The sequence below is a fragment of the Syngnathoides biaculeatus genome, chromosome 8 (assembly GCF_019802595.1).
Source record: "Syngnathoides biaculeatus isolate LvHL_M chromosome 8, ASM1980259v1, whole genome shotgun sequence".
Taxonomy (NCBI): Eukaryota; Metazoa; Chordata; class Actinopteri; order Syngnathiformes; family Syngnathidae; genus Syngnathoides; species Syngnathoides biaculeatus.
Window position 1 is genome coordinate 9,312,550 of NC_084647.1, and position 16,601 is coordinate 9,329,150.

General features: G+C 54.5%; 2 protein-coding genes across 7 annotated transcripts; one reads left to right on the top strand and one right to left on the bottom strand.

Moving 5' to 3' along the window:
• The first annotated feature begins 3,650 nt into the window (after positions 1 to 3,650).
• Positions 3,651 to 4,640, top strand: or64d1 (odorant receptor, family 64, subfamily D, member 1). Its single transcript, XM_061827677.1, has one exon. It carries the CDS (start codon positions 3,651 to 3,653, stop codon positions 4,638 to 4,640), a length of 990 nt encoding a protein of 329 aa, XP_061683661.1.
• A 1,030-nt stretch (positions 4,641 to 5,670) lies between these two features.
• On the bottom strand, positions 5,671 to 16,506 carry abcg1 (ATP-binding cassette, sub-family G (WHITE), member 1). 6 transcript variants are annotated; one of them, XM_061826905.1, is made up of 15 exons: positions 14,936 to 16,506; positions 14,404 to 14,611; positions 12,679 to 12,796; positions 11,795 to 11,927; positions 11,666 to 11,716; positions 11,426 to 11,571; positions 11,289 to 11,360; positions 11,057 to 11,180; positions 10,878 to 10,992; positions 10,131 to 10,348; positions 8,984 to 9,152; positions 8,362 to 8,462; positions 7,363 to 7,521; positions 7,102 to 7,220; positions 5,708 to 6,768 (listed from the first exon to the last, which is right to left on the bottom strand). In XM_061826905.1, the coding sequence occupies exons 1-15, from the start codon at positions 14,996 to 14,998 to the stop codon at positions 6,540 to 6,542; spliced, it is 2,025 nt and encodes a 674-aa protein (XP_061682889.1). In that variant the 5' UTR covers positions 14,999 to 16,506; the 3' UTR covers positions 5,708 to 6,539. The 6 variants fall into 6 exon arrangements, 5 of the variants coding, with proteins under 5 accessions (XP_061682893.1, XP_061682892.1, XP_061682894.1 ...); XR_009796015.1 differs by having other exon boundaries at positions 6,633 to 6,768; positions 7,352 to 7,521; XM_061826906.1 differs by lacking the exon at positions 11,289 to 11,360 and having other exon boundaries at positions 5,722 to 6,768.
• Between the last annotated feature and the right edge of the window lie 95 nt (positions 16,507 to 16,601).

A 16,601-nucleotide genomic window follows, 5' to 3' on the forward strand; every position in this document is an offset into this window, starting at 1 on the left:
GATGAGAAAAGAAGAAGCGGCTTTGCTCAATGTGGACGTCGTCAAATTTGGCACGCTTGAAAAAATATACACATACATTTTCTATTCCCTGGCAGTGAGGAGGGAGGAATCCGAATCGTCTTGATTGGCCAAATATGTAAATAACAGCCAAGGAATTTTTTTCTGCGGTGCTTTGAGCTGGCCCAGCACCACGCAAAGTTCACGAGTACCACGACGGACGGACGGGCGACTTTTTTTTTTTTTTTTTTTTTTGTTGCCAGAGAGCGGCGCCGACTGCCGGAGACAAATTCCTCGTGTGTTGTTACGTACTTTGCCGCTGGAGCCGATTCAGATTCTGAAGCGGCCCGGAAGCTGCGACGCCAACCGTTGGAATTTTGAACGGAATCGCGAAAACGGTCCCCGACGGCCCCGACTCGGTGACTCGACGCAGCTCCGTGGCCAGTTCACTTGAGCACCCGGAAGAGAAGACTCACTCGGGGTGAAGTGAAGGTCTTCTTCCGTGGTCCTTTGACCCTTGTCTCCTTCTCCTTCCTGCCTTTGAACGGACGTCCGCACGTACCTTCTGGCACAAAGACTTCCTCCACCCGCGACTCAGTGTCTGCAGATACTTCCTGTCGCGCTTCAGCCACCGTCTCAGGTCAGTCCAGGAGGGCCAGCTTCCTTAATCCGGCCCCCAAACTTTAGATCTGGCTCCCAGGGGCCTCGTCAAGCTTTCTCGCCATAGTTGGATATTGTCCACACGTCATTTCTTGAACGGGTTAAAATCAGTCACTCGGTGTATGGAAAGATACGATTTCGCTCATCTCTCGCGGTGGACCAGTGCTCAAAAAGTGTCCGGATGTCCCACCGACGTGTTTTTTTTTTGCCTCAGCGACCGCCAAAGGTGGATTCCGCTCGGCCACCCGGTACCCATCGGCCGCTTCGGGACCCCCGCGGGCCAAAAAGGTCCACTCGGACTCCCCCTTCATCTTGACGCTGGCGTCCACCGACGGTTGAGGGATTGGCAGGCCATTTTGCTGCCACACCTCCGCGGTCCACCGCGTCTCTGGAGGTGGCAGTTCAAAGCCTTCCGCCTTGGGGATTTTGACAGAGTTTCCCAGCAGATCCTCACGATAGGCTTGCGCCCGCCGCGTCAAACCGGGATCTGACCCGGCTCTCCGCCAGGCGGTGATCGGTTCGCAGCTCCAGCCGAGCGTCCGAGTCGATCGTCGGACTGGTGCCGAGTGCGCACGTGGACACGCGGTGTTCGTCGAGGACAATCCGTGATGAGAAGGGAACCCTCACTCGGGCGTGGGGGGCAGTCGTCATACCCCCACCTGCTGGGCAAATCCAGAGTGGAAGAGAGTCGAGCCTCCCACGAAAGGACTGGTACCAGAGCCCGAGTGGTGTTTGGAGGCCAGATCTTGTCCAGAGAGATGACATTCCACGTCTGTAGAGCCGAGTTCTGTAGTCGGGGATCAGACCGCCAAGGTCCTTGCCTTCGGTCCCCAACAAGGGGTTAGAGTTAAACCAAAACAAACGCAAGTCAACCTTGGCCGATGAGTCCAGCTTGACGCTGACGACGCCGGCGCCTGTCTTTCAAGGGGACCCGTCGGCCCGGCCGCACCCGTCGTCTCCGTTCCGACCAAGGTTTTTAAAGTGGGCCTTTTCAACAGGTCAGGATTCCGATTCGGGTTTTCAAAAGAGGATATGGAGCAGTTTTTCCATCTTTCTCCGAGCTCCCTTTTGTCATCTGGTCCGGTCCGGAAGCACCGGCGATGTCACCTGGGACGTCGTTTCCAAAACCTCAAACTAAACGGGATGAGGCTTTTGAAAAGGTCTTTCAAACAGGATGAGGGTTGCAAAGTAGGATTTGGCTCGTTTACGGACTTTTGAGTCAAACGTGGAGTGGGCCAACGCGGGCGAAGCGCAAAAGACCTCCGGCCGTCCGGGTTCGGTCCTCAATTGCGGGAGCCCCCTCCTTACTCGCCAATGATTTGGCCACACAAATGAAGGCAACTGCGCAAATTTCTTACCCCAAAGTCAAGTCTGGAAAGATTTTGGAATTTTGAAATGTCAAATCCGGAGCATACGAGCGAACGCGATTTGTTTTTCCTTCCAATTTGAGCCGGACTCTCAACAACATCCGTCCGTCCGTCCGTCCGTCCCTGGTGACTTTCCTTTTTTCAAAGCATTGATGAGGACGATGTCGTCGTGTTGACTTTGTCACTAATGAGCTCCCGAGGGAGAGGGGCTTTGTCCAATTGGACCCCCGGGAAGCTCGAAGCGTCGGGAGTCCGAGCAGAAGTCGGGCGTCGTGGGGAGGACGTCGCCGCGATGACGGACACGCTACCGGGAACCGGTCCCGCGCGATTCCGTGCGCGGCAGGGGAGGGGAGGGCCCGGTCGGCCGCGGGTCCCACGAGGTCCTAGTCCGGGTCGCTAACTGCTAACGAGCGACGCGCCGTAAACATGTTGACGCCTTTCCGTGAAGGCGTCCGTCGTCCGGGAAAAACGAGATGAGTGTGCGCCTTGAATCTGTTCAAGCCGGAATGAATACGACAATCGATGCGATGATGAAAATATCATCAACACTACGGCAAGGTGATGCAAATATGACGAGCAGCTCTAGTAGCGTGTCACCGACATGACTGTATGTGATCGATATTGTCGCGCTGTTCTTGATAATATCAGTCTTGACCTTTCCAAAAAGCGAAGATTATGTCCATAGTTCTCTTCCAAAAGTTCCGTTTTCATAGAGGCCTACGACGTGGTCTTTGGGCCTGCGGCTGGTAAAAGTCACCTTTTCAAATGGTGGCCCGTGGACAAGCTGAGCCAATTTTCTTGCGCTTTGAACGTTTTGACTGGCTGGCAACAGAAGCTCCTTTCGACACAAATTGCGCTTTTGAGGTCCGGGCTCCGAAGGATTCCCGCTCAGCCGGGCGGTCCTCCGTCCCGCGCGGTTTGTCTCGCGTAATTCACGCCAAAACCTTTCAGTCTTGGAACGAGGCCTTTGGAGCGAGCGGGGGGGGACGTTTGAAAGGAGCGCTCCGGGGTCGGAAGTCCACTTCTGAACGCCGGCAAAGCTTTTTCTTCGCGTCGCTTTCAGGCCACGCAAACAAATCAATCATTTATTACATCATCAGAAAAGGAGGAGGAGGAGGAGCACGACGACATCATGGGAGCGGGAGGCGGCTCGGGGGCGTGCTCACACCCAATAAAGAGGAGCCGCCGCTTAAATCATCGCAAAGGAGCTGGTCAGGTCTTCCGAGGCCGCCTGGACGCTCTCTTGAAGTCGCTCCGGGTCAGGTCGACGCTCGCCCTGAGGTCGTTTTGATTTTCCCCTTTTCTGCGGGAAGCGGTTCGGACGCTGGGCGGGGGTCAGAGTCGAACGGCAACTGCGAGTCGGGTCGGGTTTTGGCGTTCATCGCAGGTCGGGAACTTGTTTTTGTCAAAGTCGAGAGCGATGCCGAAAGGTCCGAGGCCACGCGCTTCTTCTCTCCCGACGGTGATCGGGAAGGCTTGATTCGGACGCCGTCCGTTGAGGTCATTTTGATGTTGGGGATGCGAATTTTGATGCTTGGTTTCGAGTGGCCAAACGCCCAAGCGCAAGTCGACGTGACTCATGAAGGCGTTTAGCCTCCCGCGACGCCCGTCCGCGCGACCCTGACCATGTCCAACGTCACGTATTCGTATTTCGTCCTGTCTCTGTACGGCCAGCTGGGCGCGGCCAGGTACCTGGCGTTCGCGGCGACCGTGTCGACGTACGCGTTGGCGGTGGCCTCCAACGCGTCTTTGGTGGCGCTGATCTGCTGGGACGGGGGCCTCCGCGCTCGCCCGATGTTCGTCCTGGCGGCGTCTCTGTTCGCCAACCAGCTGTTGGGCTCCACGGCGTTCTTCCCGTTCCTGGCGGCGCAGACGCTGAGCTCGTCTCACGCCGTGTCGCCGGCGTCGTGCTTCCTGCAGATCTTTGCGCTGTACTCGTACGCCCGCGTGGAGTTGTGCACGCTGGCCGCCATGTCGTACGACCGCTACCTGGCCATCTGCCGGCCGCTGCGCTACGCAGCCCTGATGGCGCCGGGCCGGGCCCCGCTGGTCGTCCTCTCGCTGTGGGCGTACTCGATGGCGTGGGTGGCGGTCGCCGTGGCGATCACCGCCGGCCGGCCGCTGTGCGGGAACGTCATCCCCGGCCTGTACTGCCACAACTTCCTGGTGGCGCGACTGCTCTGCGGCGACTCGCGGGCCAGCGACGTCTACGGTCTGGTCGCCACGGCGGCCGCCGTGGTGGCGCCGCTGCTGCCCGTGCTCTACTCGTACGCCAGGATCCTGGCCGTGGTGTTCTCGGGGCGGCGCCGGGCCCGGCGCAAGGCGCTGGCGACCTGCGTGCCGCACGTGGCCTCCCTGGTCAACTTCTGCTTCGGTTGCACCTTCCAGGTCGTCCGCACGCGCTTCGACGTCGACGCCCTGCCGCACGTCCTGCGCGACTTCCTGTCGCTTTACTTTGTGCTGGTCCAGCCCATCTTGGACCCGCTGGTCTACGGGGGCCAGATGACGCAAATACGACAGGGATTCGCTAAGTTCCTGCGCGGCCGCGACGGGGTCCGGAGGCCCGAGCGCACCCGAGCCACGGCTGAGACGAAGGACGCGCAGAGGAGAAAATGAGCATCGACCAATAAAAAGCGGGTGGCGCCGTGTTTAACGGACGGATGTCTTTGCTTCAAATTTCAATGGCGCTTTTTTCTTGCTTTGCCCGAGAGAACCTGGACCGCTTGGGGCGGGGAATATTTGCGATGGTTTACTTCCTCAACCTTCCTGTCTGTGTGGCAATTATTTGATCCGGTCCTCCACTCAAATTCATTGAAAAAAGATGCGCTTTGCTTTTTTTTTTTGCAATGAAAATGTGACTACTCTCATACTATGAGATGAATAAATGATAAAAGAGTCTTAAGATTTTGAGCCCTCATAAAGACTCAAGGCAAGTGGTTGGGGAGATGTCCGGCCTCACAGCTCCGAGGACCGGAAGAGTCCCCTGCACGGTTCTCCTCACCGGGCCGGACCACCGCCATCGCCGCTTGGAACCGTTTCATCCGATCGGAGGGGCAAAGGCTTCATGCGCACGTGATGCCACCTGCTGGCCACGTGTGTCACTACAAGACAACTTCACCTTGACTCATTTTGGCCGCCTACTGCAATTTTGTTTTCTCCTTACAAATAAATGAATAAATGACAAAGTGTCTGATAAAATAGAAATAAAAGGATATTGTGAAGGTTTTCTTCCATTGTGACGTGCCGTGGCTACTCTGGTGCCGTTTGGCTGCCTGGGGAAGACGCACGCTTGTGGAACTTGGCCCGTCACGTACGGGGGAGGACGCAAATCAATAAAAAGTGACATTGAGCGGACTCTCCGATGACAACGCGAATCTCGCCATTTCCGTGAAGGCTTTCGTCGTCACCGGGGGGTTCCGGCCCCTCCCCCTAATCAATCACGCCTCGAGACACGCTTCGACTAAATGACTCGACACGTCCTGAAAAACCGCAGTCGCGTCACTGAAACGATTGGCGGCCATTGTCATGACGTTCTGAAAAGCCCTAACCGAGGACGTCGTGCGACCCCCAGCCAAATTGCGCCATCTTCAGTCCCGCTGAAATTGCCACTTAGCTTGCGTTCCTGCTTCAGCTTAGCCGTCATTTGTCAGTGAAACAAACGGAGACGTGCCGATGACGACGTCGGTACAGATAAGAACTCTTTGGGACACGTTTGTTTTGCTGTGGCCTCGCACTCCCACCTAGAAATGCCACAGACGCGCCAAATGTGTTGTTGGAGAAAGTATTTATTGATTTTGTGAACTTGCCGGATCTTGCGGCCACGGGAAATCCCTTTTTGTCCGGCGCTCAATCCCCGGCTCCGTAGGAACGAGAGACCTGCTCCTGTTCTTGGATACTAAAGACCTTTTTTTTCTACGGAGGTGCCGTTTGCCCAAAAGTTTGTTTCTCTAAAGCGTAGCGACTCCTCGTACGAACGGACTTTGAAAATCTGGCGCCTGTTCGGTCCTGCTCAGCAAACGATAGCTACATGCTAACCCCTGCCCGGCTTAGAGAGACTACGTACATGTGGTCAGTCTTGCGCTACCCGCTTTCCCCAGGTGGTCTGGTTCCATCTCCCAGTCTGAGTTGGTCTGACCTTTCTCTCCCGAAGGTTCGGTTCCCTCTCTCAGTCCTGGTGAGCTTTCCTATTCTACCTGTCAGTTGTGGTGAACTGGTTCTAACCCTCTTTCGTGATGGTCTGCTTCTACCTCTCTATTCTGGCAGTCTGATTCAATTTCTGAGTCCCGGTGGTCTGATTCTTCCTATCTGTCCTGCCTCTCAGTTCTCCCGGTCCGGTCCCCGTCCTCTTTCCCAGTGAACTGGTTCTATCGCTCGTTTCTGGTGGTTCGGTTCTCCATCTCTTTCGCGGTGGTCGGTCTCGGTCGTCTGTTTTTTTGTCCCCCCTCCATCGCCGTGCCGGTCCTGGCGGTGTTTTCTGGTGGTGCGATCCCACCTTTCGCTCCCGGTGGTCTGCTCCTACCTCTCTGCCCTGATCTTGTACCTTAAGACGAAATAAGCGAGTAGCCGCAGTGCGAGGAAGAAGACGGCGAGGACTGCAAAGTCCAGGTAGAGCTTGGCCTCCGTCATGCCCAACTCCTTCAGGATGGCATCGGACTTCTGAAAGTGACAGGTCTCCCCGGGGTCGCAATGGAGGTCCTCTCGACGCAGGCCGTAGATGGACAGAATCACGCCCTCAAAACCGTACCTGAAACAACACCGCCACAATTGGACTTAACCCGAAGGTCGGGGCCCTCACGAAGAGGCCGGTCCAGACCGGTTGACTTTCCGACCGGGAAATCCTTCCGTGTACCGTTTGGACAACCGGATGCGTGAGTGCTGCCATGCGGAATGACCTCAATGTGGGATGCGGCTCGGAACGACGCCGACGTTTAAAAAAGGAGCTGGGATGAAATTTACTCAAGTGCAGACAGATGAGCACTTTGAAATGTGCGGAACATCCGTCAACGACGCTGACTCGTTTGCGGCTCGGAGGAGCGAAAAGGTCCACGGGGCACCGGTCCGCGGCGTCGAGTCCCACCTGACGTACGAGACGTAGGACATCCAGCGCAGGTACCAGGGAATGGTGTCGAAGCTCACAAAGAAGCCCGAAAACAGGAGAACCGGGATGGCCATCACCGGGCCCACGAAGGTCGCCACCTGCAGGGTGGGGAGGGGCGGTTGAATAGACGGAGATGTACGTCTACGGTATCGGGTGGCAAGCCGGACTTGGGCCCACTGGCCCCGCCCCCAAATCGGCTGGAATTGCAAGGTACCTTCGTCACTCTTACTTTGAAAGTACCTGCAAGGAAGCGGAGGCCGCCCCGATCAGAAGTCCCAGACTCTGAGCCACCAGGGAGGTCATGACCCCCAGTGACAGGAAGAGGAAGTAGCGAGTGGCCTCCGGCGGCTGAGAAGTCATCCAGTACACGATGCTGCAGTACAATGCCGGGAAGACCACCTGGACACCGGAAGAAGCGCAAATACAGACAACGCTGCAAGTACGACGACCGCGAGAGCTGAGTGGACACAAATACGAGGACCCGGACAAGTACAAGTCATCGCGTCACACAGTAGACAAAAACAACAACAAATATCAGTACAAATGCCAGTACAGTGTTGCCTTCAGATACAAGTGACTCAAGGGTGCGATTTTTCACTTTGGTTTTTACGTACGGCGGCAGGTGTCTCACGAGGATTGCTAACTGTTAGCCAGCTAAAGGCTACAAGTGCTTATTTTGCCAGTTTAGTGTCAAACTATGTCATGCTAACAAATAAGGGAAACTCCACCGGCACGGTCACGCTAGCGCTATCATATCGGCGAAGTGGCGCTGTTCGAAAACCTTGAAGCAACAGAACACAAAACAATGCGGCAGCGCATGTCGACAGACGACATGACGCCGCTCCAGGACTTATGATTAGTGCCACCGCGAGGAGCTCAGGCCCGGGTGCACTGTGCCGTACGTGCGCCCGTCTTAAAAACCGCCTCCGGGTGCCCAGAAGAAGCCGTTCCACGGACTGGGACAAAAACTGCTTCGATTCTTTCCAATCCGCTACGCGGCTGCTCTCGTGACAATGTGCTTGCAGTTCTGATGGCTGATGTTTTGGTTTTTTTTTTTGTCCAAATGTGATCCACGCAAACATCGAATGACGCCACCTCCGGTGGCTCCGCGATGACATCCGGGAGTCCGTCGGGCTTCCTCGTTGGATTCAATCGCGTTTCGCGCTGACGGAACAAACTCAACTCGGATCTCAAGGCGCCACCGTGAAGGGCGCGAGTTAGCGCTCGCTACTGGGGTACCTGGAAGGGAACGTCAGCCGTCGTCTTGGCCAAGTAGAAGGCTTTGAGGCTGTACCAGTGGTTGAGATGTTCCCTGAGGAAAACGGCCAACTCCAGAGGAACTGAAGCACACGCGGACGTCGGGTCAGCGTCACGTGCGCGGCAACCTTTCGTCCATAACGGCAAAGACGTCACCCGCTGACGGGCCTTTTGACTGACACCGGAATGCCCGCGGGCGGCGCCGTAGCGCACCACGCTCTCACCGACTGGGCTCGTTCTCTCGGTCCGGCCGTGATTTGAACCCGTAACCCCGTGTCGCCTCCCTCTTTGGCTCGACGTGTTATTGAAATGTTTTTTGAAGCGTCTTCAGAGACCCCGAACGCACGGAAATGCCCCAAAAAGACGACTCGGGCGCGTCACTCCAGGACTTTTGCATTGGACAGACTGGAAATGATTGGTCCGATGTCGTGACACAACTTTGAACGGTAAAATGTCTCCAATGTTGGTTTGTTTGTTTGTTTTTTTTTCCGAGGGATGAACGAGATCTTTGCCATGAAAACTAAATGCGGTTTTTCTCGGTGTCTCAAGAGTTCTGTCCTTTACGTCTTTCCCGTTATCGATGAAAATGAGCGGGAATACTGACAGGTGAGCACGGTGGGCATGAGGGCGGCGAACATCAGGAACAAGATGGAGAAGAACAGGAAGGCCGAGTTGCTCAGGACTTTCTTGGCCTCGTTCCCGATGCCCGAGTACAGCAGACCGATCAGGAGCCCGATGCCCACGTGAGACCACACCCGAAGGTGGGTCAGCACCTGCGCCCGCACACCCGCAGAGAAGTCAGGCCGCCGCCATGGTCACGACAATGTGCAAACGCGAGTGACGGGACCGCCGGCACCCAATACACCCAACCCCAGTTCCAATGAGGTTGGAACGTTGTGTTCAACAAAAACGGAATACAAGGATTTGAAAATCATCTGCATTTAAATCAACACACTGTCGAAGCATCAGAACTGCAATTCCTGCCCATTCTTGCTTCACCTTCAGCTGTTCAACAGTCTGGGGTCCCCGTTGTCGTATTTTACGCTTCATAATGCGACACAGGTCTGGACTGCAGGCAGACCGGTCGAGTCCCCGCGAAAACCAACGTTGTTGTAGCACATGCAGAATGTGCTTTGCCAATGTCCGGCTCAAATAAGCAAGAGCGTCCATGAAAAAGAAAAAGATGCTTGGATGGCAGCACGTTTCCCCAAAACCTTTTGTGTCTTTTTTGGAATGTCTTGCAGCCACAAAAATTCCAATTCATGATTATTTGCTCAAAACAAGTTTATCATTTTCAACATGACATTTCTTGTGTTTTGTTGTGTATTCATTTACTTTGCAAACGATTGTTTTCACTTGTTTAACACGACTCCCAACTTCATTAGAACTGCACTTGCAGGGAAGACCAAGAACGAGGACCAGAGGTGCAACGATGAATCCATAACCCGATGATCGATCGATTGTTTCATTCAACCGAAATTGTCCAAATTGTTGACCTCACCAATTTTTTTCCCCCGATTTTCACGTTCATCAACGTTTTGGCCGAGAGGGACTCAGTTTTCAGTTTTCTGTCTGCATCTTCAGTTTGAAATGGTGGACGAAAATATTTTTGGTTTGATCCAAATCATTGAAAGATAGAAAGGAAAAAAACCTCATCGGCAGCAGAACGGATTGTTAACAGAATCGCGAGTTGCTGGCAGGCCGGCTGTCGTCACGGCAACAGACGAAACCGCGGCGTGGGCTCTCCTCACCGAGTCCCTGAGGATGCCGAGGACGGTTCTCCGGAACAAGATGGAGAACTGGACCGATCGGCTCGCCGAGAACCCTTCGGACGGCCGCTCCCTCCGGACCTCCGGGAGTTGGCCGCCGGCGAGGCAGACGCCCTCGTGTCCGTCCGCTGCCGCCTCCAACGCCGCTCCGACCAGCGTCGCCGTGTGGTCGCCGTACTCCCCGGACGCCACCTCCATCACTCACACGCGGCATGGACATCAACAACCCGTTTAAGTCGAGGCACGAGTACAAGAAGCAAAATCACGCAAGTACCAAAGTCAGTTCATCCGGCGCGGCGCTGGGAAGACCACTCCGGAAATGAACTCGCTGACAATTCCGAGCGACTCTGCTGAACATGTCGTCGCACTTTCTCAAAATCTTTCGCAATGACGGCATCAAGAGCACACTCGGACGCTTCCGGCAGCATTTTGGAAACGCAAGTACATAACAGGAAATGTGTGACGGGGGTACGCGCGCCAATCAGACTACAGGACCAAATTTTGGAAAAGCAGTCAAATGTTCCGCTTGTAATCGAATTTGATTCACGCTTTTGAAATCAACGCGCCGATGAAGTGGATATCGGGAGGGATTCAATCCTGAAGCGCCGTCGGACCTACTGACTCGGAAAATTCGAGTTCCACTCAAACAATCCATCTTTAGCAAAGCGACCCGACGTGGCCCCGGGATCGGCGTTCGGTGACCGGACGTTTCGAGGGTGAGCGGAGTACCGAAGTCGGCGGGGTTGTGGTAGGTGGGGCAGCTGAGTCCGAGGTCTGCGAGGTAAGGCACCAGAGCCGAGACGCTTCCCCGATAGATGCACTGGCCCCGACTCAGCACGTACAGCTGAAAAACACACGCACGTCTCCACGATGTCACCGGGACGCGACGACGGCGCGACGGCGCCCACCCGGTCGAAGAGCTCGAAGAGTCTGGCGCTGGGTTGGTGGATGGTGCAGACGACGGTCCGCCCGCCGCGGGCCAGACGCTTCAGCAGCGAGACCACCCGGAAGCACGACGAGCTGTCCAGACCGCTGAGGCGCGGCAGAAAAGGCACAAAATTAGAGACAAGCAGGCGGCCGACACGGTTCAAGCGGCGCCGCTGACGTGGACGCAACATCGGCCTTGTGGCGCACGAGCACCTGCGGAGCGCGTGTCCTGTCGGCTGTTGCTGTGGCAACTTCCACATGGAACTGAGGCTTGTCTTTCGCACGCTCCAATCAGATACTTTTCAGTGGAATCGCAACATTCTTTTTGGGGCGAGCGTGCACAGGCTTACCTGGTGGGTTCGTCAAAGAACATGACGGGCGGGTTATTGACCAGCTCCAGAGCGATGGCCAATCTTTTCCTCTGGCCCCCCGACAGGTGAGAGGTTCTGGTCGAGACGCAGTCCAGTAAACCCAAAGCCATCAGGATCTCGCACACCTGACACACCGATAAACAATCAAATCGACCGGAACCTCGGTTAGTCTTTCGAGACGAAACCTTCCAAAAGTCGGCGAGAGAACTTTCCAGTCACCTTCTCCTCGCGAGCTTCTTCCTTCTCCTGAAGCTTCAGGTTGGCCGACACCTGCGCAACCGTCAGAGATCAGGCCTTGTGTGTACCGGGTGAGTGTTTGTGAAGTTCTGTCGATGAGCGGAGCGGTACCATCATGGCTTCCTGCACAGTCAAGTGAGGCAACAACATGTCGTCCTGCATGATGTAGCAGGAAACTTTACGGAAGGATCGCAGGTCTCGAGGACGACCGTTGATCAGTATCTCACCCTTCGTTCCCGTCTCCCTGCGGCACAACATAACACAAACATCCAGAACCGGCCACGCACGCCCAGACGTACGCTGGTTTGGAACCGCAACTGGTACGGCCACGCTCAACGAGGACCGCCCGGATCTTGAATTACAACTACAACCTTCAAGATTTGCGACCAGCCTGAAAATGACCACAGACACAGATGCAGACATACACTGGTCTAGAACCACAACCATCTAGAACGGGGGAGAAAAAAAAAAAAAAACCCAGCTCGAATTGTGGTTCCACATGCCCGACAAATCTTGAAATTACTTTTTTTTTTTTTTACAGCGTCCTATCAACGGGCCCTTGGTGATCCAAAAGATCCATCAAAACATCGGCCCCGTTGACAAAATGGCCTAAACGTAGTGAACCGGTCCCGCTGATCTAGCACCGCAACAATCGTCACCGTGACCCAAACACGCTCTAATCCGGAACCATACGATCGCACACTTTCACCCTGATCGAGAACCACGCTGACGGATGCAAATCTGTTTCCGCGCCCTCGAACCGGACTGAGCCGGAGCACCCCGATCTGGAACTAGCCCATACACCCACCCATCCCGGACTAGGATCATAGCGATGTAATGACAGACACCCTGATCTGGACCCATATAATCCCACAGCAACCCTGATGGGGAATCACGGTGATCCCAGCATGTGCCCTGGTCTCAAAGCATACCCGCTCACGGGTGTAGAGGTCTACACGAGCCCAGTACTCGAGGTGGATTTTGTCTTGGCTGACCTGTAGCCCGCCAGGATGTTCATGAGGGTGGACTTCCCGGCCCCCGAGGGCCCCATGACGGCCACCAGGTCCCCGCTGGTGAACTTTCCAGAGATCCCTCTGAGCAGAGTCTTGTCACCTGAGAAGACCACAAACCGTCGGACAAAGACCACTTCTTCATTCTCGGCGTTCGGCGCGTTCATTCATTTCCTCTCCTTTTTTCTCGTTTCTCTCTTTCGGTGTCACGTTACCGACCGGTCCGACCACGCCGAACAAAGGCAAACGTGGTCCTCCGTACTTAGTTTTATAGTCTTTTGTGAGAAGACTAAACGTGAGCGCGACGCTTGTTTTTTGTCAAGACTGCTGCTGGTGCTTCAGAATCTTGTTGGAGGTACTAAACAACCCGTTCGCCAAACCTTTTGGGATTGGAAAGAAGAGAGAGGAAAAAAAAAAATATATATATATATATATATATATATATATATATTTGGTGAATTCAGTACAAAATGCATGAAAAAGATCTGAGCAAATTCAAAACACAGCAGTGCACAGAGTGACAAATTGTGATGTTCAAAACTGGACTTTTCTTCTTCTTCTTCTTCTTCTTCTGAATGAACGTTTAGTGCCAATCAAAGCTAAACTTTTGCTGTCGCCTTCCACAGGGGAAAAAAAAAAAGTTCGGGGATGGCCAATTTAAAAGGATCTCAAAGGATTGGTACCGCTCGGCTGCGACCCGACGTTTGTTGGCTCGATGCCGCTAACCCGACTCGGATGGGACTCGAGCCCCGAGGCCACTTCAGAGGAACGAGAAAGAAAGACAAGTGCCTTTGCGTCGACCGTTTTGGGTTTGGCGGCATTGCCGTCCAAAGTGGGTCCAGACATTGGGAACTGGCTACGGCGCCAAGCAACTTTTTGAGGGCCTGGTCCAAATCTTTCTAGTTGCAAAAATCAGCATCAGCACCACTGTTAGCACGATCGGTGGCTAACGCGGCTAATCTCGGCCGTGGTCAGGTTGTAATCTGGACTCCGGCTATTTGCGGACGCAGATTAACGGATTACTCACACGCGCAAAGAACAGCTGAGGCGTCGAAAAACATTTGTGTTGTCCGAGACCAAGACCGGCCGCTATTTGCCGGGGACCCCAAACGTCGCTCGCCGACCGACACCGACCGCGAGGGCTTTTCCTCAGCCGCCGTTCAAACTCTTGCTCCCTTATTTTGACTCGAAACACGCAAAGCGTCTGCAAAATTTTCCGAACTGGACTTTTACAGCAACGCTGACGGGATCTCCCGGCCCCAAACGAGCGTCCATTGACCGGGAAACTCTTTTTCAGTTGAAATCTACTTCCGAAACAGTCTCACCAGAAATTCTTTGTCGATAAACCTTCAAATTGTTGAGACGATTTAGAAACAATACTTTCATCGACTCTCAAACCGCTATTTGACGCTGCTGTCGTGCGCGCTGATTGTCATCCAATTTGACACCGGATTGAAACCGCTCCGCTGGGAGACGCCGACGGGCTTCAGTAGACTTGCACACTTTCATAGCTTTCAACTTGTTTTAGTGGACTTTGCAAAGATGTGCGCGTAGCCTCAAAGTAGCTTCAATCTTCTCTTGAGCTCGGACCCGCCCGACTTTCCAGCTAGTTGTCAAGCAGTCTCCGAGCGGCTCGGGGCAAGTCGCTTCAAAGAACGTCCTTATCCCGTTTCCATTTGCGGGTTTTTGAGTGTCGCCGGCGCGCCTTACCGGCGTTACTCCACCACGATCCTTCTCTGACCGAGTACTCCAGGTCCCTGAAACAGATGTTGACGGCCGGTCTCCGCGGCAACGACCAGAACCTCTGAGCCCCCGCGGGGCCGACGTCGGTTACCCCGGTCTGACGGCGGCGGTCCACGAAAACGAACGCAGACGGAGGCGACGGGTCCAGCAGCAAGTCCGGAGGCCCGTTGGTGTTCTGATGGTCCAAGCGCACGCACACACACACACACACACACAAGTAGAATCCGTACAGAAACGCAACGAGTATTTTGTGAGAAAACTTGAGACGGTTCTCTGGAGTGACTGAAACCTGGCCACCGTCCAGGCCGCTCATTTTTCTCCTGCCAAAACCCGCGGTTCCCCTTCACCTGATCCCGAATTACATCCAAAGATTCGCGCGACGCGATTAGGGTTACTTGAAACGTCGCACTTGTCGGATGGCTTTCGAGGGCCAAAAGTTTCGGGAGTGGAAATCGGAATCCACCGGGATTCCAGTCACGGTGCGAGCCGGCCTACGTACCATGATGACGGCGTTGGTGAGGGCCGGACTGTGAGCTGAGCAGAGTGCCACCGAGCAGGCCATCCCGAGTCGCTGCTGCGGCCGCCGCCGCCGACTCCGGCCGAGGGTTCCGGGCGAGGCCCCGCCCACACCCGCCTCTGACGCACGTGGGCCGAGCGCAAGACCGCACCCCCCTCGGCCTCGGCCTCGGCCTCGGCGCTCTCTCTCGAACTAACACGCGTGGATGTTCGAGCAAGTTTTTTTCCTTTTTTGGATGACTTGTTTCGTGTCGCAGATGAAGTCATCAACAAAGTACGAAGCTTGGCAAAAAAAAACTTTATTGATCCCAAAGGCACTTTGAAAATGAACTCCGTCAACATCTTCAGTTTCAACGACTTGAGAAGATTTCGACATTTTTACACACGCCAGAGAAGATTCAGCAACACTTTCAAGCTGGAAAAAGTTGCTGTCAATTTGGGCACTTTAAAAAAAAAAATAGCAATTATCACTTAAGGATAGGAAATTATCTTCACTTTACAATAGATGGAAAAAAAAATGCCCAAATGAAGATTTTTGACCAACTCCCAAGTAAAAAAAAGAAAAAAAAAAAAATCACGTGAATACAGAACCCGGTTGGCAAATCGGCCTCACAGTTCCGAGGACCCGGCTTGTTCTTCCCGGTCCCGACGGGCTTTTGTCTGGGTTCTGCGCTTTCTTCCCACCGGGACAAAAGGAGCACGCTGAGGCGCGGATGCGAACGCCTGCGATTGATTGGCCGGGCGAGCCCCGCATCTCGCCCAAAGACGGCCGGGATGAAATGGCCGAACTTCTGCAGAGTCAACCTTTTCCGCATCAACCTCGCAAAAACTTGTCGACGGCAAAGCGTCGACATCGAGCGCAAGCGGAGAATCCTCCGAGGTGCGCGCGGGTGGTCTGAATGCGGTTGATTCTGATTCCGAACAGGCCCCCGCCAGTTCGAATCGCCTTGAGCGGTTCTGCCACAATCTTAGAACCGAGTCCTGCCCTTGAGCCCAGTCGCTTCACCGAGGGTCGGATGGTCCGGCGACTTCCTTTCGTCCGCCTTTTGCATTACCGCAAAGCGACCCCAAAAGGTACGAACGAGTCCGGGTCGGAGTCACCCCACCATCTTTGCTTCTGCCCCTTCGCTGCCGACTCGGACACGTTTCCTCGTCGGGGGACGGATTATTTTTCTACTCCTCCGCCACCATCGGGACTTAAGGCCATTTTTGTGGTGATCCCAAACCACTTGGCAAAAAGATGTGATATTTGGTCATTGGTGACTTCATCACTGTTCAAGTCACTGGCAACAAATTCAAAGAGGATCTTTTGATGCTTTGCCCTCACGGTCGAATGCGAAGTAGCCGTTTTCGAATCGCGCTTTCAAACCGCCCGCTGGAGTCGGGAATGACGGCCGGCGCCGTTAAGGAATCGCTACAAAGGAAATATTTGCACAGTAGATGTAAAAGTCCCTTTGGAGTCATTTTTTAGTCAAGAGAAGGAAATGAGGGAAAAACTGCCAGCGCGAGAAACGCGTTGACCATTCACTCGTTAGCGACGCCTGAATCGCCTCAAAGTTAACGTTTTGCGGAACCCTCCGGGAGGTCCGACCCCAGCGCGCGCACGGACGACCCAAAAGGATGAGCGAGGGCGAATTTGAAGAATCTTG

Excerpts from the sequence above, each read along its gene's own strand:
- or64d1 (XM_061827677.1), top strand. The coding sequence starts at position 3,651 with ATGTCCAACGTCACGTATTCGTATTTCGTCCTGTCTCTGTACGGCCAG.
- abcg1 (XM_061826905.1), bottom strand. The coding sequence starts at position 14,998 with ATGGCCTGCTCGGTGGCACTCTGCTCAGCTCACAGTCCGGCCCTCACC. Across the intron at positions 10,993-11,056 it reads TCTTCGAGCTCTTCGACCGG|CTGTACGTGCTGAGTCGGGG; the intron begins GTGGGCGCCGTC and ends TGTGTTTTTCAG. Across the intron at positions 6,769-7,101 it reads TCCTACGTCTCGTACGTCAG|GTACGGTTTTGAGGGCGTGA; the intron begins GTGGGACTCGAC and ends GTGTTGTTTCAG.